Source organism: Eretmochelys imbricata, chromosome 14 (assembly GCF_965152235.1).
Source record: "Eretmochelys imbricata isolate rEreImb1 chromosome 14, rEreImb1.hap1, whole genome shotgun sequence".
In the NCBI taxonomy this organism is placed as follows: Eukaryota; Metazoa; Chordata; order Testudines; family Cheloniidae; genus Eretmochelys; species Eretmochelys imbricata.
In genome coordinates, this window is record NC_135585.1 from 15108720 (window position 1) to 15133271 (window position 24552).

At 53.1% G+C, this 24552-nt stretch overlaps 2 protein-coding genes across 3 annotated transcripts in view; one reads left to right on the top strand and one right to left on the bottom strand.

Moving 5' to 3' along the window:
- The window catches only part of TMEM94 (transmembrane protein 94), a 95512-nt gene extending 86333 nt beyond the window's left edge, over positions 1 to 9179 (top strand). For both annotated transcript variants that reach the window (XM_077833050.1, XM_077833051.1), the window contains 7 exons: positions 345 to 430; positions 1674 to 1755; positions 2182 to 2336; positions 2918 to 3012; positions 4640 to 4733; positions 5087 to 5257; positions 5570 to 9179. In XM_077833050.1, coding sequence (XP_077689176.1) covers positions 345 to 430; positions 1674 to 1755; positions 2182 to 2336; positions 2918 to 3012; positions 4640 to 4733; positions 5087 to 5257; positions 5570 to 5642 — 756 coding nt within the window. In that variant the 3' untranslated portion in view covers positions 5643 to 9179. The remainder of the gene's footprint in view (positions 1 to 344; positions 431 to 1673; positions 1756 to 2181; positions 2337 to 2917; positions 3013 to 4639; positions 4734 to 5086; positions 5258 to 5569) is intronic.
- Positions 9180 to 12661: 3482 nt separating this feature from the next.
- The window catches only part of CASKIN2 (CASK interacting protein 2), a 66318-nt gene continuing 54427 nt past the window's right edge, over positions 12662 to 24552 (bottom strand). The window contains exons 6-20 of the mRNA XM_077833721.1: positions 23884 to 24014; positions 23261 to 23369; positions 22605 to 22713; positions 22122 to 22216; positions 21728 to 21845; positions 20757 to 20927; positions 20000 to 20121; positions 19080 to 19161; positions 17761 to 17855; positions 17215 to 17325; positions 16783 to 16884; positions 16147 to 16285; positions 13662 to 15890; positions 13133 to 13475; positions 12662 to 12758 (exon numbers count right to left, since the gene is read on the bottom strand). Of these exons, the coding sequence (XP_077689847.1) occupies positions 12662 to 12758; positions 13133 to 13475; positions 13662 to 15890; positions 16147 to 16285; positions 16783 to 16884; positions 17215 to 17325; positions 17761 to 17855; positions 19080 to 19161; positions 20000 to 20121; positions 20757 to 20927; positions 21728 to 21845; positions 22122 to 22216; positions 22605 to 22713; positions 23261 to 23369; positions 23884 to 24014 (4053 nt within the window). The remainder of the gene's footprint in view (positions 12759 to 13132; positions 13476 to 13661; positions 15891 to 16146; positions 16286 to 16782; positions 16885 to 17214; positions 17326 to 17760; positions 17856 to 19079; positions 19162 to 19999; positions 20122 to 20756; positions 20928 to 21727; positions 21846 to 22121; positions 22217 to 22604; positions 22714 to 23260; positions 23370 to 23883; positions 24015 to 24552) is intronic.

Sequence of the window (24552 nt, forward strand, 5' to 3'; positions counted from 1 at the left end):
TCTGGTTGCTTCCTGGCCTAGACTGCCTCTCCACTGTAGGCAGGGTTTTAACTAACCTCTTGTCGGGAATGTTCTTTGGCCCCCTCTTGCCCTGTGTTTGTAGCCTGGGGACTTGGGTAGGCACTGCTGTTCCCAGAGAAGACCATCTCTAGCCTCTGCCACCATGCAGTCCAGAGCAGCAGGCAGGGCTTTGCAGCGCATCTCCAAAGTAATCCAGGCTCTGCAGTATCCAGCCTGTCCCTGCGCTTACCGGGGTGGGGCACAAGGTAAAGCAGGTGGGGGTGTGGTTGCTCTCCCAGTCCTCTTGCTGATCATGCCTTTCTCTGTGATGGTTCTTTGTTCAGTTCCTGTCCTGCCTGGTACAGCTGCCGCCCATTCTGAGCACCACGGACATCCTATGGCTCTCCTGTTTCTGTTACCCGCTGCTAAGGTGAGTGAGTCAAGGGCATCTCCCTGGATACTTTTCCCTTTGCTGTGGCTTTGCCATCTGTAAAATGGGGCTAATATCTGCCAGTGCCTCTCAAGGATATTGTGAGGGTTAACTAATGTCTGTAAAGGGCTTGTGAGCTCCTTGGCTGAAAGGAGAAATGTTGAGAGATTGTTAATGCTTGTCTGTGGCTTGACTTCGTTAGCCCTGCCCTTTGTTATGGAGACCTTTTAACAGGTTTCCCCAGATGTTCACCTCAACGTGCTATCATACGTGAAAATTGCAAATGGCCTTGTCTATCCCAGGATTTCCTGTGCGCTAGTGACGCGTGTTGGCTAATGTGGTAAGGGCACGCCTTCCCCCTTAGTGTAGCTACATGCAGAGAGCAGTGGTGCTCATCTCGAGGAGCTGTCTTTCGGGGAGTTGGAGCCATAAGGTTCCGGAAAGCTGTTCTGGCACTATGCTGGGAGGTTTAGCATCACAGTGTCATGGGGCATGAGGTCACACATTGATACGATAGTGTGAGATCAGGAAATTCTGGTATGGCTGTCTGGTGTGTGGCTGTGATTCTTCGGTGACAATGTTGCTCTGGCAGGGGCGATGGGATGGATGATCTAAGGGATGCTTTATTCATCTCTGACTTCAACGACCCTTTAAATATGCCCTCTCTCCTCCTGCGCTCATGAGTACTGCAAGGGGATGAGGGATGTTTCTTCTTTCTTCTCTTGCTCCTGTGAGCTAGGAGGCAAGAGGGTGTGTGTGTTCTTTATTCCTCCAAGTTCCCCTCCTCGCTGATAGAAGGCAGGGAGATTTTACCTCTTCCAGTGTCCTTACAGCTTCCCTGGTGGCTGGGAAGGTTGGAGCTGCACTGTGTGTGGAGGGCACTCATGATCAGGCACAGCCAGAGGGGCTGCAGCTTGATTACCCCTGATATGGCCATGTATCCCAGTCACTCACCTGGAGGTTAGCTTGCCCATTGCCATTTGAACCTTTCACTTCATGGATTGCTTCGGTATAGGGCTAAGAAAATCGAAATATACTGTCAGAGCACTTTGAGTTTAGCAAACCAAACGATGCTGTGTAAATGCCCTTTGTGTGGCTGGGGGCCTGGCTGAGGTTTTCCATGCTAATGCTAGAGGCAGTGAGATTTGCTTCTCCTTTAGTTCAAGTGCTAGGGCTGCTATTTCGGATGACGTGATGTGTGGTTGGAGACACCATCGGGACTAACCTCTGTCTGTTTCCCCAGTGCGTCTCTTCTGGGCAAGCCCCCCCACAGCTCCGTCATGTCCATGGCAACTGGGAAAAATTTAACCTCCATTCCTAAAAAGGTAGGAAGCGTGTTGGATGGGAACAGCTTGCACTTCCCACCCAAGGTTATCCAGGACTGGGGAGCAGTCACGGGAGGCTCAAGTGCTTTCCAGCTGCCCAGTTCGCAAGTTCTGTCCTGTTGACTTGGCTCATATCATCGCCATCCTTTGATGGCGACAGGATGAAGGGAAGTCCTGGCAGCCATAGTCCTTTTTGGGGCTGCCAATGCCTTGGCTGGGTCCTGATGGTGCAGCCTCTTGCTGCTGTCATCGAGGCTGGGGCACAGAGATCCTTGCTGCATCTCAAGCTCATGAGTCTATTGTAGTGTCCCAAGAGCAGGGGAGACTATAGAAAGCTGGGAGGAAAGGCTGAAATGGAGTAAATGCCTCTGATTCCAGGCCAGTCTCCTGAATGACTGACTGGCTTTTGCTGCTCCCTGTTCACAGACTCAGCATTACTTCCTGCTCTGCTTCCTTCTGAAATTCAGCCTGACCATCTGCTCCTGCCTTGTCTGCTTTGGGTTCACGCTGCACGAATCCTGCAAAGGAATGAACGCCACCAGCCTCAACCTCAGTGCCTGCTCCTCCATCATGGTGTATAGGTGAGGAACAGACACAGCACACACCCCATCCTGCCATCCTCCCACTTCCCCCAACTCCTTGCATTCCCTATGCGCCATCTTTGTTTTTCTCTGGGCTGCTTCCCTGCTCTTTCTCATGGACCCACTTTGCTGGAGCAGCCTCCCAGGTAGTGTATGTCAAATCCTCATCCTCCAAATAGCCCCCAACCCCCACCAGGTTCTTTGTCACTATCCCTGGGGCCTAGACTGTAAGCTCTCTGGGGCAGGGCCCTGACGGCATGTTTTGCCTGCTGTGTGGCCTGATGTACACTGAAGCTATCTAAATCCTACTGGTGCAGTGTGATCCTGGGTTTCCTGCCTCTGATTCCTAGAACTCCTACTCCCCTACATGGGGAGGAGGCTGGCTCTCCAGCTCCCTGTGCTCCCCATGCCCTACATTGGGAAGGGGCAGTCTCTTACTTCTTTCCCCCAGGGATCCAGGAGGAGAAGCCCATCCCTGTAACTATACGTGGGGAGTGGAGGCAGCTTGAATCATTAAGCACACCTGTATCTTTGAGTTTTGTCCTAAGCAGTGACTCTCAGTGACCAATTTAATTTCCCAGCAATGCTGATGGTGCCCCTGACTGGTTTGGAGAGTTTTCCAACGCTCTCCTCTTAGCGCAGAAGCTCACAGCGGGTCTGATTGTTTTGCACACTGGTAAGTATCTGCTTCCAGTGGATTTTGGTCTCTGTACTATGGGGACTATACGCTTCCTTGGCTTGTATTAGCAGGAGTGTTGTAAGCAAGACTTGACAAGTAATTCTTCTACTCTACTCAGCACTGATAAGGCCTCAGCTGGAGTATTGTGTCCAGTTCTGGGCGCCACATTTCAGGAAAGTTGTGGACGAACTGGAGAAAGTCCAGAGGAGAGCAATAAAAATGAGTAAAGGTCTAGAAAACATGACCTATGAAGAAAGATTGAAAAAATTGGGTTTGTTTAGTCTGGAGAAGAGAAGACTGAGAGGGGACACATAACAGTTTTCAAGTACATAAAAGGTTGTTACAAGGAGGAGGGAGAAAAAAATGTTCTCATTAACCTCTGAGGACAGGACAAGAAGCAATAGGCTTAAATTGCAGCCAGGGAGGTTTAGGCTGGAGATTAGGAAAAGCTTCCTGTCAGGGTAGTTAAGCACTGGAACAAATTGTCTAGGGAGGTTGTGGAACCTCCATCATTGGAGATTTTTAAGAACAGGTTAGACAAACACCTGCCAGGAATGGTCTCGCTATGTAGTCCTATCTTGAGTGCAGGGGACTAGACTGGATGACCTATTGAGGTCCCTTCCAGTCATACACTTCTGTGATTCAGTTTCAGCTTTCTCCCAAGCTTCTGACACGAGATGGTTGTGCTCCCTGTTAGAACAAGGGCAGCCCAACTGAGTGCTAAGTTAGTGTCCTGCCAGGAGCCCAAGAACTACATCTAATCTGAATGAAATAGCACAGATTGCCTCTATTCTCCACTTTAAGGACCCCTGGACACAACAGACTGCAGCATGCAGTGCTGCATCTTGAGCCAACCATTCTGGCTGCTTGATGCAGGCAAGAGCATTGCATACTGGGACCTGTAGTATCACTGGGCCACACATCTGTGTTGAGAGAGGCAGTCAGCATTGTGGAGCTATTCTTTGGGGAGCTCTGCTGAAAGTGTGCGAAGTTATTGGTACTGTTAACCCTTGCAGTCAGGATAATGCAAGAATGCAAATAGGGAGTGTTGCAAGTGGGTAACCTCTGCTGGGCAGGAGGTGCAAGCGCTGTAATCTGGAGAATTCTGAGCCCCAAAGCATTACATGCACTCCACAAAGTTCTGTGTCTGGCCACATCTGTCTGTCAGGCTGTGGCTTGCCTCTGAAGAAGGCCTGGGGTTAAACTGGGGAGCCCCTAACTGTGACCCATGCCTCTCCCACTTCTTTTGCTTAACTTTTCAGTGCTGATCCCCATGCTTTCGGGGCCCACTCTGATTCCTGCATGTTAGCAGTGCAGTGTCATCCAGTGGTTAGAGCCCAGATAGTTGGAGAACCAGCCTCTAAGCCTGGTTCTGACACTGCTGCACTGAGTGACCGTGGGCAGGTCTGTGCCTCGGTTTCTCCACCAGCAAAACATGGGTAACTCTTGCCTGCTTCACGTTGAGGTGAGGCTGTTTGGGAAGCGCCTCATGATGCTTGCATGGAAGGCAGGGTGTTGGGGAATCAGACCAGTATCGCTTCAGTTCAGCCTAGATCTTGGGGCAAAGCCCTTCTCCCCGTCCATCTGTGGTGGCAACTAAAATCACGTACATCTCTCTCCTCAGTGTTTATATCCATCACCCACGTCCATCGCACCAAACCTCTCTGGAAGAAAAGCCCCTTCACTAACAGATGGTGGACCCTAACTGTGGGTGTTGTGTGAGTATCATCAGGTGCTGAACAGCACAGGGAGGGGCAGGGGCTGCCATTACATACGGCAGGGAGGGGCAGGGCCTGTCTTTAGTTCAGCAGGCTCCCGACAGCTCCGGACACTTACCCCAGTACTATCTGTACAAAGGCTCCCATGAAATGGCTAAGCACGGTGGGAAACAAGCTCAGCAGCGTGGGATCCGGGGCACTGGGGCAGGTCCTAGTTTGATCCTGTCAGCAGAAGGGCACGTACTTTGTATAATGTTGCAGGAACAGGCATACTTGGGCCTGAGCCCTACATCACTGATTCCAGGAGGCATGTGGGCATGTCTAAGCCTTGCTGTCTCCATTCATTGAATTAGGTTGCTGGGTCAGGTGATGCAGACGGCTCTGGATCTGAAGCTGTGGACAAACTTAGACTCTCCATTAACCTTTAATGATGTTCACATCTCCCTGGTCTCATGGCTCTTGGGTTTCCACTCCCTCATCCTCGTGGTAATTGTCAACGAGATCGTCAAACTCCACGAAATCCGGTAAGGAACGGCAGTGGGAGGGGAGCCTGCTGACCTGTTCCGCCCCAGCTCGTGGCCGGTTCTTGGGCTGAGATGATGCGTAAGAAACAGGATGAAGAATAATGTGGAATATATGGCCATGCCATTACGTAAGCAGCATGCTGCAGGGACCAGGTGCATTGCTGCAGTGTGCAGGGCCGGCTGGCTACAGAGGGCCCGCAGCTTGGGCTCTGGACGTTTGGGTGTCCTTGTTCTCAAGGGTGGGTTGCTCTGTGAGCTGCAGGACTTGCCCCTCTTCCCTAATGTGCTGCTCTTCCTTTCTGTCCTTTCCAGGGTGCGGGTCCGTTACCAAAAGAGGCAGAAGCTGCAGTTTGAAACCAAACTGGGGATGAATTCTCCATTTTGAACCGCGGCAGCAGGAGTCCTGTGGAGATGCCGCGTGGGGTGAGGGACATATGCTCCTGTCCCCATACAGCCTTGACCTGCGTGGCAAGAGTGGTTGCTCTGGAGGCTTCGCAAGGCTTCCCTTACGCATGTGGACCCGCCAGGGCTCCTCACCAAACAGCGACAGGACCTTAGAGAGAGAAGCCACTGCTGTAGCTGTGCCCAGGAGCAGGTTTGAGGCCCCTTACCCCATTGCAGCGCTCCAGGGGAGCGGGGAGCTCTGGCTGCCCTGCAGGCTGCTGTTCCTTTTATTTATTTATTTTTAGTACCCTGATGACATTGAAATGAAGCAATTTCCCCTTGTGGACTCTTCCTCCAGGATCAGCTGTGTCTGTGCAGATCAGGGCCCTGGCATGGCTGCTGAGTCTGTTGGGAGAGGGAGGGGTTGATGGGGGGGAAATCCAGAGCTGCTGGTATAAGAAATCCCCATTGAAAACCCTCTTTCTGCCGTTTTGCCCTTTTGTTAAAGGATTTTATGTTGTATGTATGTGCCCTCCCCATCTCCCATCTTGGCCGCCCTTCCCTACGCTCTCCTGGATCAGAGCCTTGAGTCTCCTGCCGTTCTGTGAGTGCTCCTGTTTGGAAGCAGCCTTTCTCCAAAGCTGGCTCTGCTCAGGCTCCCTGGGGCCCCACACTGCATCGCGGAAGCCACCTAGTGTCTCTGGAGGCAGTCAGGCCTGCCCTCTAGTGGACGGTGGGCATACTTGCAGCATGACTGGAAAGTGGCATGGTCCAAATGCGGCCTGCTGGGGTCCCAAATAGTGGGGAAGCAGAGTCTCTATTTGAATCTCATGATGGAGGCTCCCCTTCCCCCAGGGGTATTTCTAACTACTATCTGCATGAGAGCCCAAGCCCTACCTGCCTTCAGGAGGGCCAGGAAGTGCCCTTTGGGGACCACGCCAAAGTGGTCCAGCTTTGATGATAATCTTGGCCTGGCCAGCTCTCGTGCATCAGGGGAGACTCCCTTAATGCCAGCCGTAAACAAGGCAGCTTTACTGTTGTCTCCCTCATGATGGTGGATTTCTAGTCTTTCACTGACTCATGCAGATCACCCTCGCTGTGACCATCCTGCTTAGGCAGACCTGTCTGAGACCGGGGGCTGGGGGATGCATCTGGCTAAGCTAAGCTAAGCTAAGCTGCCTGCCCCAGGCACGGTGTCTGCAGCTGACTCTGATTTCAGGGGCCCCCAGCCTTTCCTAGAAGCAGGTGTGTTTACAGGCAGGCCCAGCAACAGGATCTCCCTGCTGCTTGGAATTGTGAATGACGAGCAGGGCGGGAAATGGCTGCCTTCCCAGAAGTGTAATTCCCTCTGATCATGTCCTTTTGTACTAGTGTTTCAAAATATCCCCCTCCCCATAGCTATGTTTCCATTCCCCTCTTTGAGCACCACCCTTGCAGCTTTTCCTCATGGCTTCTGGTTGTAGGAAAATTGGTTCTTTAGGGGTTAGCTGTGCCATTCTGCTTCCCCACCTCCTGACCTACTGCAAGGGAACTCCCATGTGGACCGCATCCCTCTGAACTTGGAGAGAGCTTCATGGGAGGGCTTGTCTATCCCATGCCACACCGGTGCAAGGCATTATGTGCACAGCACAGCACATTTGCACAGACTCAGGCTACAGCAGTGGTAAAAAGTCCCAATGCAGAGAAGCCTGGGGTTGCAGGAGCCACCTTGCACCTTTACACAGAGCTGGTGCTGGCTCTGGCTACAGACTGGAATTCGTGGGCCTATTTAACAGACCACTCCCAGTGCTGAAATTTATTCCTTCCCAGGCTTGGAGACCAGACCAAGTCAGGCAAATCCTGGCTCCATCTGTGCTTCCATAGTAACTTCACAAAACACAGATGTCACCTTGGGCCTGGAGCAGAGTAGTAGCTGTTGATCATTTCCTGACAGACTGGGAGGGTGGAGACCCCCTAAGCCAGTTCCCTGTTGCTCCCCCTTGTTGGCCATGTGTCTCAATGAGAGCAGTAACAAAACCAAGGATGATCGACTCTAAGCAACATCCCCAAGCCCCAGTATCCCAAATAGGTACTGGGGGAAGAATGGGGGTATGTGTGAGCACCTCTGTCAGAGTAAATATACTGGAATAGCTGGGGTATGGTTTTGTGAATGGGAGGGTGGGGTTAGGTGGCATTCTGCTCTGGGCCTTAACAATTTGTCCCTGCAAGCATGAACTTAGTCAGATACAGTAAGTGAAGGAGGCTCTGCCTTTCCAGTACAGTCTAGCAGGTGCCTTGGCTATGTTGGGAAATTGTATCATGTTAGACACGTGAATTGATAAGTGTGATGCTAAACATGATTTGGCACCTAGTGTAGACAGGAACAAAGCATGTTTTTAAAACGTATTGGCCTATTTTGGTGAATACTGGGGTTCACACATTTGAACACAAGTGTACTTGTCCAGGTTGAAGGAAAAATCATGTCTAACATTGTGTTAGTTAAAACATACTAGTAGACATGATTGCCTAGTGTAGACAAGGCCCAAAGGGGGTAGCTGGAGGGAGCTAACTAGAGAACTTAAAAAAGATTACAGTCTGCATCTCCAAGCTCAGAGCTGCTGGGGATAACAACTCAAGATGGCTGGGAACTCTGATCAACAGCCATTATGGGGTTGTACTATGTCGTTCCAACGTAAAACCAGTCCTTTCGTACTCTAGTAGCTGGCTCTCTGTGTGTAGCCAGTTACATCTGCTCCTTTTACAGACTAGACTAAGCCTTCTATTATTTTGTCTCTTTTTAGACATGCAGGGCTGACATAGCTCCAGGAGAGTGAGCTGGATTCTGCCTTGGCATGGACACTTACTTAAATTGCAAAATTGGTGATGCCTGAGACAGCAAGAACCAAGCTTGACTTTCAGATCTCAGGGTGAATTTGCAGGGTTAGCAGGTAGGAAAAACCTCTCTCTTTACTTGCAAGCTGAGCTGATTTGAACAGGAGTCAGACACAAACATGAAGCCTCCCACTGCCAGAGTCACACTTAAAACTGCACAATTTTGTTCTCAAGGATCTGAGATCTTAGCTTGTTTTGTTTCCCCAGATGTTTTATAGTGTGATTTTAAAGGCAGCAGCTGCCAAAGCTCAGAGCTGGCCAGTCTCTCTTCTAGAGGGGGCATGTCTTGTAGATTTCCTTTTCTGTGGTGATCACTCTGAAAATACTTCCCTCTTGCCACACTCTCCCTCCCTGGTTTGACTCAGATGGAGCCAAAATGTTAGAGTTGAGCCTTTTTGGTAATCGCCTTTGTCTCTGTACAGGCCTTGTCACCTCACACCCCTCCTCCCCTCTTAGCTAACCAGGGTTTTGGAAAGGCATGAGTGCACGGCTTTGGAAAGGAATTTCCTACATCAAAATGTTTTTAAATGGTGTATATTTTATATTGAAAATTAAAATTTTTTGGATGTATGTAAAAATTTTTTGATTTGTATTAAAACTTGTAAATTGTATAAAAAACACAAGCACCCAATGTATGAATGGCAATAAATGATTGTCTGATACTATGCATCAGGGAGAGGGAGCTTGCTTTCAGTTGGTTGAGTGGATACTAGTGAGAGCTTCCATGCTCTGTGGGGGAGGGGTTACGTAGCTTGGTTCCCCTCTGAGAAACTGATTCATTGTGTAGTGGGAGGCAGTGTGGTCAAAGGAGCTTGGCACTTTGGGTTTCCATTCCTGGCTCTGCCACTGGGTCGCAGGTTGCCCTTGGGCAAATCGCTTCATATCTGTGTGCATCTGTTCTGCAGAATAACTATTTGCTTAGCACTTCTCATTCCACTGGATCCCAGAGCACTGTACTAACTGCAGCTGCAGTAATCAGTTACTCTAGTAATGAACTTGGCCAAGCAGCTGTTGTGTTGTGAGGCCTAGTTAATGTCTGAATCACTTCGGTCCTGGGTGAAAGGTGCTAGAGAAGAGGAGTCTTAGTGGTGTTGGAGTCAAGAGGGGGAAGGTGAAGGACTGGCTGGAGCTGAGGCAAGTGGGTACTGGGAAAAGTGGAGAAAAATGGATTAGTAGAGACCAAGCAGGGTTGGGCTTGGGCCACCAGCTATGCGTTGCTCAGCAAGACCGCAGCATTGTAACAGTGCTGGACATTGATCTCAAACTGGATTAGGAAGGAAGTATTTTCTTGCCTTGAAAATGTAGATAAGGATGTGACTTGTTTCACTGTTGCATGATAAGCCAGGAGTTCTGGCTTCCAGCCCAGTGCTCTAACCATTATTCTGTGCCATCAATTCCCTTACTTTTGACCACCCTACAGGGGTAACATGTAAGGTCAAATCTTAGTCCCACTGAAGTCAATGGCAAGATTTTGTCCCTAGAGACACCCTCAGAGAGAGCAAGTGGACAATAGTATTAACATGAAAGAGACAACTGAGTCAATTAGGCAGAACTATCAAAGGGGAAAAAAGCCCCACTGTTTAATAGAATTAAGTCTTAATTGATGTTAGTGGAAAACAAACTGCATAATTAACGCAAACAGTCCAGATGGTTTAAAATCTGTCAGTCTGGCGATTACGTGGACTAATTTTTTCCCTAGCTCCCTGGTTGCACAGAACAGGAATTGGTTAGACACGGTCATGCCCATACATAATTTACACAGCATACAATATCTTTAAAATAAAGATCTAGAACTTGAAAAATAAGCATTCCTCTGAGAGAAAAACAAATATGTAATTCTGTTATTGACTGTAAGAACAGCACTCTGCTGCCCCTGTGGTGGCTCAGAGTAATGCAGCTCTACCCCAGTGTCTCTCTTATCCCTGTCCCTAGATAATGACACTTGAAATCTGGTTAGTAAATATATAATCACATTTAAAATATATACATTTTGTCTTTAAAAAAACCCACACATTTACAGCTTATCAACATTGAAAATGTTGGACTAGTCCCAAGTCAACTCCTGGGACACGAACACCCCTTTTAAAAAGGTTTATTTTAAAACCTTTTTATAAAGTGCCACTGGTTGCAGCTATTTTTAAAAGTTCACTTTTGTAGCACTTGCGGTTTCACACACGGCGGTATTTCAGGCAATGTAAAGTACAAAGATACTGACTAGCTAGGGCCAAGATGGGTTAGCATCAAATCTACAGCCCAACCTTGCCCCCTGACAAGTTGTGTTTTTCCATAGAGGCCAGGTTGGCATGAATTCCATCTCTGGCCAGTAGGGATCCTGGTACAAATGGTTACCTCACAAATGAGTAGGTCGCTGAGAAATACATGGGCTGGGGTGGGTGGATTTTACAAGGGGCTGCTCTCTTTCTAGTGCAGGGAGAGTTGATACTGTAAACAGTCTAATAGTTTGAGGTGCAAATTTCCCTGGGGGATGAGGAAGGCTGCTGCTTCCTTCAGTCACCTCCATAATTTAGCTTTAATTTTAAAAAGTTAGATTTGCTTGGTGATTTTTGCAACAAATGACCCCTTAGTACAAAATGTGCAAATTTTCCCTTTTATTGCTCTGGTGCATTAATTAGTTTTGGCATTTCAGGTGACCCCATACAGCTCCTTCAAGAAAAATTTGTTCTTAAAGCAATCCAGATCTAACTGCTGCTAGGAATGAAAAAATTGTGGCTGCCATTCCTTTGCTTCAGCCCTGTCGATGTGGGTGAGTCCAACTTCTATTTACAGTAGCTGTTAGGGAGCTAAAACTAACTTAGTGCAGTGAGGTTGTTTCTAGCTCCATTCTTCTAGAAGCTGGTCAGTGTTTAGTAGGGTTAAGAAGCATCTTCACAGGTTGCCAAATGCTGCTAGCATTTAAAAAAAAAAATCTTTGCTTCCAACTCAGCTTTGGAGTCTTGTTCCAGGTCTGTCTCCCTCCCTGCTTGGAGCTGGGCTAGAGTAGTCACATGGAAAGAAGAGAATGTGTTTGCCACAAGAAAACAACCTGTTCCTGCCCAAGTGACTGGATATGCAATACTGTGGAGGGTGTGGGTAGGGATCTCGAGCCAGCAGAGGGCACCCTCAGCTGTAGCAACATGCTTTAGCCAGGCTGGCACTGACTACCCCAAAACATGCTCATCCCAGTCTTCGGCTAGGAGCCATTTAACCAGGAATCAGAGTAGCAGCCGTGTTAGTCTGCATCCGCAAAAAGAAAAGGAGGACTTGTGGCAACTTCGAGACTAACAAATGTATTTGAGCATGCAGCTGATGACGTGAGCTGTAGCTCAAATAAATTTGTTAGTCTCTAGGGTGCCACAAGTCCTCCTTTTCTTTTAACCAGGAATGAATCCGTGCAGGAAGCAGGTCAGGTAGATCTTAATTTCCTGACAAAGCGGTTGTGAAGTGTTGAGCCCGTTTGCTCCTTTATGGGGTACAGACTGTACCAGTGCTGTCCCAGGGCGGCTCTGAGGGCACTGCTGGGGGGATTTAAATCCACTTGGATTACACGCTGCCTTACGCTGATGTGCTAAGAAAGCAGGCAGCTTTCTTCTCACCCAGAGAGCTCCCAAGCTGCAACAAGTCCCGTCTTATTTCAGCAGCTGACAGGCCCTGCCGGGGCTGCGCATTAAGTGCTTGGCTCTGCTGTGCCTGCCCAAGGAGGTCCTCTCCCCCAACGTGCTGTTGGCAGGGTTTAAATAATAAGAGGCAGGACTCCGCCCTGGGGCTAGTGAGGAAAAGGCCCCTGAGGAAGCAGAGCTCTTTGCAGCCAGCAGCTGAGCTCATTTCTTGAGGGAGGCTGGACACCCAGGAGTGAGCATTGCTGCACTCACTCAAACTCTGCTGAGGGTGGAAAGGTGTAGCTGCATCTTCCTTGTTCTCGTCTCCTGCAGCTACAAAGGGACATTGGGGCTGTGACTGGGCTGCTGGCTCTCCAGTCCATGGGGATGCCCTGAGTGGGCCAGGAAAGGTGAGGGAGGTGCACACTCCAAGCCCTAAAGTGCAGGAGGGAGAAGGATCAGAGCAGCTGTAGCGATGCCTGGGCAGAGTTCAGGGCCATCCCCCCTCAGGCATTAGCACAGCAACTGGGGATGAGTGGCAGGGGACCAAGTCTCAGTCCAGCATGGCGTCCAGCTGGTCAGCCAGGTCATCGAACATGTTGCTGATGTCTTCCAGGATGTTATTAGCTGAGTGCGTAGCCCCGTAGTGACTGAGAAGGAAAGAAAGAAAAGGCAGGATGGGTAAGGCCATGTGACGAGTGAAGGCCTCGGTGCCCCGTTAAGCCAACACTGCCTGGTGGGCCCCAGTACCTCCCCCAAACCAAGGTGTTGGTTGGACCCAACCATTGCTCAAGCCTTGCCCTGTGCACAGCTCAGGAACGGGATTAGCATTCATGGGCCCCCCTGCACAATGGAACCGTGTTTTAACAGTGCCATGACAGAGATTGATGGACCCTTGGCCCAGCAGAGGAGGAAGTTGAAATAGAACCTGGCCCAAGTGTTTCTAGGCACTCTTGAGGAATATGTGGCTGAGGGATAAACTTACCCACTCGGCCCTGCTCTCCCCCCAGGGCTGTTCCCTCACCTGTCCAACTCCTCGGCTGTTATTTTTTTCTCAGCAGCCTGCAGCGCAGCTGCCAGGGAGGAGTTGGTCTGTTCCAGTCTCTGCTGAGCCAGGGCTGCATCCGGAGCAGCACTCAAAGGCTTCATAAAAATGGGCATCCCGCTGCTCAAGACTGCCTTGTTGCCAATCTCCAGCTTCGATGGGCAGGCAACAGCAGTAGATCCTGCCACCTCTGGTGCCATCTCGGCAGTTGCCCAGGGGGCGATGGTATTCCGGGAGGGCTGCAGGACTTGCTGATAAATCGTTTTTGGCCCTGAAAATACCAGCTTCGTAGAAGCAACGGACGTGTGCTTGACTGAGGCATCTGGAAGGGAACAGATAAAACCTAGTTCAGTCCTGGCCCCATGCGGTGTACATTGGCTCTGGGAGCACACACACACACGGAAGGGATGTAGCTGACAGTTGCCCCACCCCACCGTATTCCGTACAGCGCCCCCCCCGAGGAGGAGCTTTTAGTTCACTCTGAATACGAACACCATGTTGCATGTACCTGGCCCTACAGGTGAGGTCCTCAGGCGGACAGCACCCTCATGCAGCTCCCCAGGGCTGGTTGATTTCAGAGAAAGTGGAGGCTTTTTGACCCCCTTCTCCAGAGACAGGATGCTCTTCTCAATCTCAGCAATTCTGAATTCCACTCTGTCGTCATCAAAACCGTCTCCGTTCCCCCCGGGCTCCGGCTCCGGCACTTGTAGCGCTGGGCCCATGATGCTCACGGCTTGGGCCTGTGCATATTGTGGGGGCGGACTCGCAAGAGCCTGGTTCTGGCCAGCCAAGCTGAACACTTTTAGCAGAGTCTGGAGTGGCTCCCTCTCCTTGCACCGGGGCCTCCGCTTCACCGTGTCAGATTCGGTGAGGTTGAATTCCAGAACTTCCAACTCTTTTTCTGTGTTTCCTCCCAGCTCCTTCGCAGCAGAGGAGCAGGGAGGCCCCACATCAGCAGCTGTCAGGGAGCTGGATTCAGAGTCCCGGCTGGTAGCTTCTGCCTTGTGTTGCCCGGTAGGCTTTGGTCGCTGTTTGATGGTTAAGTTGCCTTCTTCTGCAAATGGAATGCACTCACTGGAGCTGTTCTGAGAGGACGACGACGAGATCTCACAGTCCTCTGGGCCAGGTCTCCGCTCCTCCTCTGTGTCAGACTGGACATCCTCCAGGCTGCTTTGCAAGGCCTCCATCGTGGTGACACTGGGTTCGCTTAACGTGCGACGGCGGGGCCTGTTGTTTCCAAAGGCGTCTCTCTCGTTATCCGAGAGCCTCATGCTGCAGGAGCCTTCAGAGATCCTGGCTCCACAGGGCTGACCATCTGAGCCTGCTCTAGAAACTAGCTCGTGATCTGGAGTTGGGGGCTTTTGTAACAGAAGAGGCTTTGGTGGACTCCCACCTACGGTGGGCACCTCAAGCATTGCAGCTATGCTCTTCACTGTTCGACTGGTGCCTGCATTGCTGGTGCCCAGCCATGCTGAGGGAGCCACATCCACCGAATCTTGGGCAACAGCTGGCTGCCTTTCTGATTCCAGACCCTGCTCCCCCTCTGCCTCCATAGCCTGGGCACTGGAGACAGAGCTCAGGCGCTTAGGTGGTGGGGGTGGAGGCCCTTTCCTCTTCGCCCGGATGGCGAAGGACTGGCTGCGAACGACCTTGCTGTCTGACTGCAGATAGGTGCGTGGCACTTGGCTCCGTCCCGGGCGCCTGGTGAGGGTGGCGTAGGAGCCCAGGGTGCTAGTGACTCCCTCCTCTTTCTCATGCTCACCATCCGACAGAGCGTAGCGGTTCAGGCTGTGAGAGCGCTTCTTGTATTTGAAGGTGTCTCCATTTTGCTGTTCTCCAGCCTGCCAGGAGCCCAGGGTGGCACCAGGCTTTGGAGACACGTATGGTGATTCTGTGCCACTGCAGTGGGAATGGAGATAAGAGAAAGCTTTCTGAGCTGATGACTGGAGGTTGCTCCTCGGGGTCGAGGAGAACTGGGGGTACAGGTGTGCTGGGTTCTTGGGCTGCTCAGGAACACCGGGGGATTTCAAGGAGATGTGAGGATACATGAAGACGTAGGGTGCTGTGCCCTTGTTGGGCGGCTGTGGTGGGGTGCAGGGGGTTGCTGCTGGTAGAGAGTTGGATGGCTGTAACAGTGGAACGCTGCTTTTCTGAGCCACAGGCCGCTGGTACTGATCTGTCCCTTCGGGGAGGTTCCTCTCTTTCAGAGGGCTTCCTCCACACCCATTGGAGTAACCATTCAGTCCCTCTTGGGTGGTCAGCTTGGTAATCTTCCCGTAATTATCTTGGTTAGGTCTCCCTGGCAGAACGTCCGCATTCTCCTTCTGCCGGGGCTGCGTGGAGGAGTGCCCGCTGCTGCCGCTGCCCAGGCTCTCCTGGGAATGGCTGGAGAGGATGGTCTTGGACAACATGTTGTCCTGAGAATGCCCTGACCCTCTGGAGCGCACTCCAATGCTCTCCTGACTCCGTGACATCCCCTGAGTGTTCTTCATGGGGAGCGTTTCCTGGCAGCTGTTGGACATGGCTGTTTGGAGCTCATAGCTCAGCTCGCTGTCCTGGAAGGTTATCATCTTGGGCGTGTGTGGAGACTGGGACTCTCCATTCTCAACAGACTCAATGGTGACTATGTCCAGGGCCCCAGGGATTTTGCGTCTTGCCAGTTTGGTGTCGGCTTGGTTCAGGTTCTTGCGGATGTCTGTCAGCTTCTTGACAGCCAGCATGATCTTCTTCTGGTGGCCTGCAGATGGCAAAGGAGTGAAAGGAGAGTTTAGTTTCCGTGGCCCAACAGGAAGGACAATTGTGGTTTTAATTCTGTGGACCCCTGAGCACTGGCACCTTTGCACACAGGATGTCGTCAGACCTTGCAGTTACCACAGTATGGGCTGGATTTTAGCCAGCATCATAGAGGGCAGAGGCTCCACCCTTCTACACCTGACTGATAGATTTAGCTGCTCTCCACCCTTAATGGCTGCTGAGCAGTCCCAGCAACTCACCCAGCTTGTTGATGCCAATCTCCTGCAGGTCCTCCCATGTCAGGTCTGTTACGATGCTGATGGAGTCATAGCCATTGCTCACCAGCTTCTTATGGTACTGGGGCAGCCCAATGGCGCTCAGCCACTCCATCAGGTCGGCCTAAAGAGAACAGCAACAGGGACAATTTTCATTAGCATCCCAGCAACGGAGGGCTCTTTCCTACCTGCCTTGTGAGAGAACTAGGCGTTGCATTCCCTGCTGCCCTTTGAGACACTTGAACACACCTGGGAGTGTCCCAGATTGCTCCATGCGAGCAGCTCTCTGCCTAGGCTAGGCCATCCCTGTGCTATTACAGGGGGAAGGGATGTCACAGCAGGATGCCCATGTAGCCATCACTGTCAGTTCATTCAAGGCTCTTCCCTCCATACCCCCTGCTGCTTTTGCATGGCTGGCTGCATGACCCACTGTGGACTCTCGTTAAAACCTGCACTTGAGTCTGCTGGGCCTGCTGCCTCATTTACACACAGTGGGAACCTGTACCAGCCACAACCCCAAGGAAAAGCGCACAATCTCACAGGGCCCAGAGCCCAGTATCTGTGCCTGAGAACAGCCTCAGGGCACCCGTAATGCTGGTGCAAAGTACAAGAAATACTCACAGGAATGTAATTTGGCAGCCACTCTGCAATGCTGAGCTGCCCAATCTCAGTGGAGATTTTCTTTCTGTGCCCCGGCTTAGTCACCCCAATGGCTGTTAGGTCCTAAAACAAACATAGCGATTGCCTTCATTAATGGGGATGCTCAAAAGTTAGCTGATGTAGTGCAAGGAGTCAGCAGCTCCCACTTCAGTGTGGAGGGAATGCCTTGGAGATGCACGGGTTAGTGCTAGTACTATAGCAAAGGATGCTCTAGAAATACCAGCTAAAGAGAGGGAATGGCAGGGACTCTCCGACAGCCACAGTCTAAGGTGTGGTGCCAGTCACTGGAAAAGGCAAGCAGCAGTGGCTGGGCCCCTGCCTTTGGACCCTGGCACTGCCCTGTTCTTTGGGGTCATGCTCTCACCAGTAGCCCCTGAACCCGCCTGACCTTACCTCTGGGGTCATGCGGCTGATGGTGGGGACGTCATAACCAGCATTGAGGAAGTTGGCCGTGTAGAACTCCAGCTGGAACTCGCTCAGCCAGTTGTAAATGGCTTCTGCATCCTGGAGAGAAAAGCCAACACAGAACAGCCCATGACGGTGGCTGCAGGGGCTGGGGAGGGGCAGAAGTGTTCCAGGCTGCTCTGTGCAATGCAGCACGTCCCCTTGGGACGGGGACAATGACTCCCACCCCTATACTGTCAAACTGGCTGGAATAAAAGGAATAGGGCAAGAGCATTCTGAAAGAGCTGGATTGTACCAGACCCCTGCTTCTCTGCCCCCATGCCCTGTAGTGTTCTTCAGCCCCTGCTGCTACGTGTGCCTGTGGAGGGACTCATGTGAGAGGTGGCCATTTCACCAGGGCTTCCCCCATGCCAGTGAGTCAAAGGTAGCAGCTGCTTAAAATGTGAGCCCATGGGTTGGCCAGGCCTGGGCCCCTGCTCTAAAATATTCACCCACAATTTGTAGCATTGAAGCCCTTCTCAGGGGCCCAGGTACCTTTCCCTCCAAGAGCTGTTCAGGGCGGAGGTATTGGTGAGAGAAGATCCTGTTGCTGGCGTTACAGTTGGTCAGGTTCTGGCGCCCAAGGGTTCCTGAGCAGAGAGAGAGGGGGCGGTAGTTACTGGAATGGGCCAGAGGATGAGACCCATTGGGGAGAGAGACCGTGGGCCTGGGAGGAGCTGAATATTTTGCCCTGTAGTGTGAATAGTTCAGAGCACCTTGCGCCACAGCTCGTTAACCCTCCGCTGGGGCAGAACTCTCAGGCCTGCTGCAGTGAGGAAGGCAGGGGTGCTAACAAACAAGGTCACCCAGTGAGCCAGCAGCAGAGCACAGACCCCAGGTTTCCTAGTTGCCAGCCATGTGCTGCAGCTGTTGGAGCAGGATGTCTTATACCCACTTCAAAGCCCCCTCTGCGTCTAACTCCTCCAAAGCATGAGAGAGACCCAGAGCCTTCACCTAGCTCTGACCCCCATGCAACTGGCAACAGCCCAGAGTGAGCTCGGCAGACTGGTTTGTCTGATCTCAAAACACAATTTGTCTCTTGCAGCTGATACCATCCCTGAGCAGGCTGGGAGCAGAGCGGGGAAAGTATTCCCTCCCCTCCCCTGCTGCTGGAGAGGAAGCGGGCCTTGGAACAGCAGCAAGGGGGCATTCAGCAAGCTCTCCTCAGCCCCTGCATTTTCTAACGATAGAAAATACCAAATGCAAACAGTGACTGAGTGTTAAGTGTGGAGAGGGATAATAGCATTTCCGTAGCCATCTCACTTGGGGGGAGGGCGCCAAGGCACCGTCCTTACACCCTTGGAGGCAGGAAGGCAAATCTCTCCCCCATTTTATAGAGGGGGAAGCCGAAGCTGATAGAAGAAATGTGACTTACAGTCTTATAGCAAGATCAGGGTAGAGCTGGGAATAGAACCCTGATATCCTGATCCCCACTCCTTTACTTAACCGTAGACCAGACCCTCTTCCCCTCCCTTCCACCACAATTTTATTGTAAAAGGAAAAACTGCCTAGAACGAGCTGCAAGCACCCTCCAGTGTCAATGCAGTGCCATCCCCTGCAGCAGCAGGGCAAGGTGTGTTCCGCTCCGTGGTGCCCAGTGCTGGGCTCTGCAGTAGTGGGACATGCTAAGGGCTTCGTCTGGCCAAGCAAGGCCTGAGAGTGAGTATCTGCCCCTCTGCTGGGGAAGCCTGAAGGGCTGGGGGTGGTGAGCCTGGTACACTGGCTCGGAGCTGTAAGGGCAGTGGGGGATGGAGGGTGGCTCTGACTTACTCCAAGCCACCGCCCCTGTTTCTTCCTGAAGTCTCTCTCCTTACCTGTCAAGGAGTTCAGCTGCCCATTCTGGCTATTTGATCCTAAGAGGTGCAGTTGCAGGTCCTCACCACCAGGGGGCAGCGGCTTCATAAGAGAGAAGAGACAATCAGAAGGGTCTGACATGGTGGGTCTGGACTTGCGACTTTGCACTGGGTGTATGTGGTCAGCCCCTGAGCAATTCTCACACAGCAGCAGAGAGGAAGGGATGTCACAGGGGTGACAGCACTGGGACTGCCTTGCACAGCCTGGGGTAAGAGCCCTGCCCTGAGGCCTTGTTCTTGACAGGAGGTCTGTGTATCCTGCAACAGGAGAACAGGGCCCTGGGAACCTATGCAGTCAACCATGCCCAGGAAGCTCCTTGGGGGCTACAGCTAGAGGATGAAGGCCCTACTACTCCTGTCTGAGGGAGATCCTCCCTGAGCTCACTCAGCTCTGCATCCCTGGCACAGTGATAGTCTCAAACCCTGTGCGTCCCTGTGGCAGGGCTGCATTTCCAAAGGCTCCTCTCCATCTGGGTGGTTTTAGCAAGACTGGCCCCTTGCAAGGGTCATGCCAGTTCAAACACAAGTATGTGCAATATCGACATGTTCCCCGACGCTCAGTATGCTGCTACAACCACCAAGCTGTCGGCTCAGAGAAACTGGCCTGGGACGTCCAAATCACTGGTGGAGAGGGTGGGTTAAAAAGAGAACGGGGAGGGCCCTGTGACCTGGGTCAGTATGAACCCATGGGACTGTAAAGGGCAGCTCAAGGAACCTAGAGGGGCTAGAGAAAGGCAATCAAGGCTCAGAAAGCCGGGGGGGAGTTGAGAGTAGCCCTGGGGTTCTAGTGGACCCAGGCCCCCTTGGACCTTAAACTTCTCGTGAGACTTGCTCTGCTCCCTGGACACAGAGCAGCAGGCACTGTGTATCTGCCCTCCTACCGTGGCGTTCTCGATGAGGATACTGGTGCTCTGCCCGTTGTTGCCCTCAGTGCTCTGCCCGCTGCCGGCACTGCGAATGCTGCCAATGCTGCCCTCACTGCCCACGCTGTTCCTGTCTCCTGCTATTATGGAGAGAGAAGAGGCATCGGAGCCCATGTAACTGAATGCTGGAGAAGATGCCTGACGTCCTGGGGCTGGCACCTCCCAATCCCTGTAGCCCTTCAGCGCCGGGACAGGGCATGGACTAAGCCGCAGCCCTCCCATTCCCTGCAGAGAGGATGCTGTGGGACCAGAGGAAGGGAACTGGCATCTGCACAGGGCATGGTGTTCCCAGTGCAGAGACCCACATGCTTTGGCATGAGGCGCACTGTCCAGACTCTGCTGCCTGCCATTGGCATAGGGCCCAACCTCCACAAGACCCTCAACCCTCCCTGTGGCACAGAGAATCACTCAGCTGTTCACCGTTCCTTAGCGCACACAGGACAATCCCGTTTCTAGAAAAAAGGCTGGAAGGGTGGGTAGTGGGAAGAGGTCTGGTGGGGGGCAGCCATGGCAGGTGTGTGGCTGGATGTGGGGGTATCTATGGGTCAATGACCTCTACAGTCCCCTGAGCTGTGGTTTCCCTGAGGCTGCTGCTTTGCTTTAATTTCCCGCTTGGAGCCAGAAGGGGATTTTCTCCATCTCTTGGGAGGGGTGTTGAGGGGAAGGGCTCCTAGACACGAGCCCCTGTCCAGCCCTCCCCAGCAGTGACCCTGACCTGAGTTCTCAGGCTCCGGGGCTGTCCTGGTTAAGGTGAGGTGGCCGTAGGCAGTAGGGAGGCTGAGGGGTGCCTGCTGAGGAGCATCACCTGGGAGTGGCTGCAGCCCGCCGGGAGGGGCAGCAATGCCCTGGCGCTGGTGTGCAGGTACCAAGCGGGGAAGAGTCATGCCTGCATTTAAAGACAAAACACTCGTGTAAGAGCAGAGTGTGTGGAAGGGGAGTGGGCAGCATCAGTCACAGCAGGGTCCAGAAATACCCCAGCACTGTGCCTGTGGGGGGTGGGGCTGTGCAGAGGAAGGTATCATGTGGGTGAGTGTGCAGCTGGCAAACCTGGGGCAGAGCCAGGACTGTACCAGAGTTTCCCTGGCCCTGAGAACGGGGCCTGACTCCATCATTCCTGTCTCAACGCACTAGGAACAGATGTTAATGCTTAGGGCAGGCCTGGGCCCCAGGACACCTGGCTCTGCTAACTCCTCCTTGCCAATGCACCCCAGCTTGGCCTAATGCTCGTAGTCCTGAGCTCCCCACACAGCCGCACCTCTGCTCAGACCTGACGCCTAGGGACCCCCCTCAGCTCCACCCTCCTGACCTGCAGCCAGCTCTGCTGCTCCAGTGCTAGGATGAGTTGTGGGCTGCTGCAGGGACATAGACCCAGCCTCCACAGGGACTGCGCTGACACCAGACTTATTCCCCCTATAAACAAAGGGGCATCTGCTCCCACCTAGGGACTAGGATTCAGCTCACTTGAGCCCATCTGAAGCCATTGTCCATACCTGCTGCGCTACCAGTCCTCCAAGCCAGAGGGGGCGCTGTCAGACAGAGCCACACCCCTGCCACTTCCCACTGGCTGCTGGAGTGGGAGCTGGGTCCAGGGAGGGGGTGGGTGGTAGTGAGGGTGGGAGAAGTCCAGGTCAGAGATATGCCTACCCTCCCCCCCATGCACTCCAGGACGGTGTGTGTGTTACTGACCTGTCCGCTTGCTGATGACCTCGACGATGGAGGGAGGGAAGTAGCCGACTCGATCAGTGCCTTTCTGAGTGTCGTGGATGTGCCCCTTCCAGCGCCCGTCAGAGTGCTGCTCCAGGACCTGTGTGAGGCACCAGGCATGAGAGTGAGAGACTCCTTACAGGTGTCCCAGCACCAGCAGGAGCCAGAGCATGGCATAATACAGGAACCCTGGCTATGGGCAACTCCCAGCCACACCCAGCAGGAGGTGCTGTAGAGAACGTGCAGGGTCCCTGGCTGTGGGGGAACTCCTGGCTGTGCCCAGCAGGAGGTGCTGTAGGGAACATACAGGGTCCTTGGCTGTGGGGGAGCTTTATTATTAGCCATGGTCTCTGTGCAGCTGCAGGTGATTGCTCACCGTGATGATATCTCCTGCCCGGATGTTGAGAGCAGTTGGGTCATGGAGATTCCAGAAATCTTTTAAAGCTCGGACTTTCAGAATTCCTGATGCCTCTGAAGAGAAGGGAAAGAGGGAAGAAAGAGCATGGGAGACGCGTGGGGACAGGGCAGGGGACAGGAAAAGAGAGAAAGAGAGAGAGAGAGAATGAACATTAATAGCACAGCCAGGGACTCAGTCCCCTGCTGTCCCCACCAAAGACGGAACCCCAGTGCATGCGTATATAAGTATTGAAGCCCCTCACATGAACACTCAAAGTCAGGTTAGCTGAGGGCCTGTTTGGAGGAGGGTTGGGATGTTGCCACGCACGCCCCCATAGAAAGGTTTTCTCCCTGCCAGGTGAGAGCCGGGCAATCAGCTCCCCGCAGCAGGGCTCCTGGTTCTGCCCATGGGATTACAGAGCATGTGGAACAGAACCTGGCATTACGCTTAGACCCAGCTCACCTCTCAGCAGTTGCTTGATGTCCTTGCTGGCGTGCGAGGTGGTGAACTGGTTCACGATGTCCAGGGCCGTCTGGTTGTAGGTGTTTCGGATGTTCACATCTACGCCACCCTGCCCGTGGGGGAGCCAGCAGAGACCCCATCAGTGCGGGGGCCATTGGGCAGCCACTCAGGGGACGCCATGCCTCACACTAGAACTGCTGCTGCGCAGGCAGCCTACAGGCAGGTCAGCACCTCCTGTGCAGCAGACCCAGACCCAGACCCCTTCTGGGGGAGCAGGGGGCCCAGCATTCAGAGGCCTGGGGGAGAAGAGCCCCCATCTTCTCTCACCAGCTATCACTGGCAGTTTGGGGGGAATAAGAGGAAGTGGGAGCAGGACCAGGACAGGAACGAGTCCCAGAAGCTGCACTGATGGAGGGAGGTTCTGTCCCTTGTCCCACACCAGCCACTGCAGTCAGGCCACAGGCTGCATCTTCCCCTGCCCCTCAGAACCAAGCCCTCTCCTCCCCCATCGCCCTCCAGAGCTGAGCCACCGTCTCTCTCCCTCTGTCACCAGCTGCTGTCTCTTGTAGTGGATCGCTCTCATCTCTCCTAGGGACTGCAGATTTGGTAGCTGAGGTACCGCTCCCCTTCCTCCCCGTGAGGGCCTGTCAGCTCACCTCCAGCAGCAGGCGCACCACCTCCGTCTTGCCGTAGAGTGCTGCCTCATGCAGGGCCGTGCCCGTCTTTGTCTGCCTGTTGATCTCAATCCCAGCTTTCAGCAGCTGCCTGGGGGCAGGGTGGGGGGGAATAAGCCGTGGTGGTTTAGAAGGAGGAAGTGGGCACTATGAGCCAGGAGGACAGGGTGGGCAGTGAGGCAAGGAAGCTGGACAGCAGGCAGAATCAGGGCTTGGGGTGGGGCAGGGCAAATCTCTTATCTCAACCAGGGTAAAATCATGAGGTGATTTGGGTTCACCGGATACCAAAGCCAAATGTCAATTCCAACTGCATAGGGTGAGAACTGGAGGGAGCCCGTGGGACCAGTGATGGACAGGGGGGTCTGGAGTAGGGCTGGGGGGTCTGGGGTAGAAGGCCCGAAGCCCCATGGAAAAAGAGCTCCAAGGCTAGGACTGGGGCAAGCAAAGGGCAGCATATGGGGATCTCTGGGGAATGGAGCGGCAGGAGGAGAGTCTGGCATGGTGCATCAGCGGTGGACGCTGCTACGGGCTTGTGCAGGTTAGGAAACTCATGGCTGGCAGGTTTGGGGCAGGGCGAGGCCAGTGGTTAGCGTGCTGTCCGTTACCTGATTATCTCCTTGTGCCCGTTCTTGGCTGCCAGGTGCAGAGGGGTGGTGTAGTTGGGGTCACTAGTGTCTTTGGACTGACCCTCCAGGAGAGCAACACACATGTGGCTGTTCAGCAGCAATTGGGCAACCTAGGGTGGGCGAGAGATGGGTGAACGATGGGGAGCATGGAAAGGAGAGCACATGAACCCCCGCCACTCTCCCCAGGAGCCCTGCAGCAGCAGGTGGATGGCTAAGCTGGCCCCATTCCAAAGGGCAGGAAGGGACTTCCTGGACTGCTCCTGCCAGATCCAGCCCCACGTGCATGGCCAGTGCTGAGAGAGCCTCAGCGGGGTGCGGGGACCAGAGAAGGGCAGAGCCCAGCAATCCCAGAAGCCCCTAGCAGTCATTGCAGGAATGAATTGCTTTCCTGATACCCCTTTCAGACGGTGGCCCAAGGGCCAGGGATTCCGAGGCCCAGGCGTGCCCTGGCCTGGCCTGCCGGAGACGCCCACACAGAAGGGGAATTATTGGTATCTTGGGGCAGCCCAGACGCCTAGAGCGGGGCTGTTTTTACAGCACTATTTATAATGACAGAAACAAAAACGGCCCCCTGCCGCCCCCAGGGTGAGAGCGAAACAGTCCATGGCTGCTCCGTTGAGCTGGCTGCACGCTTTCAGTGCCGTCCCA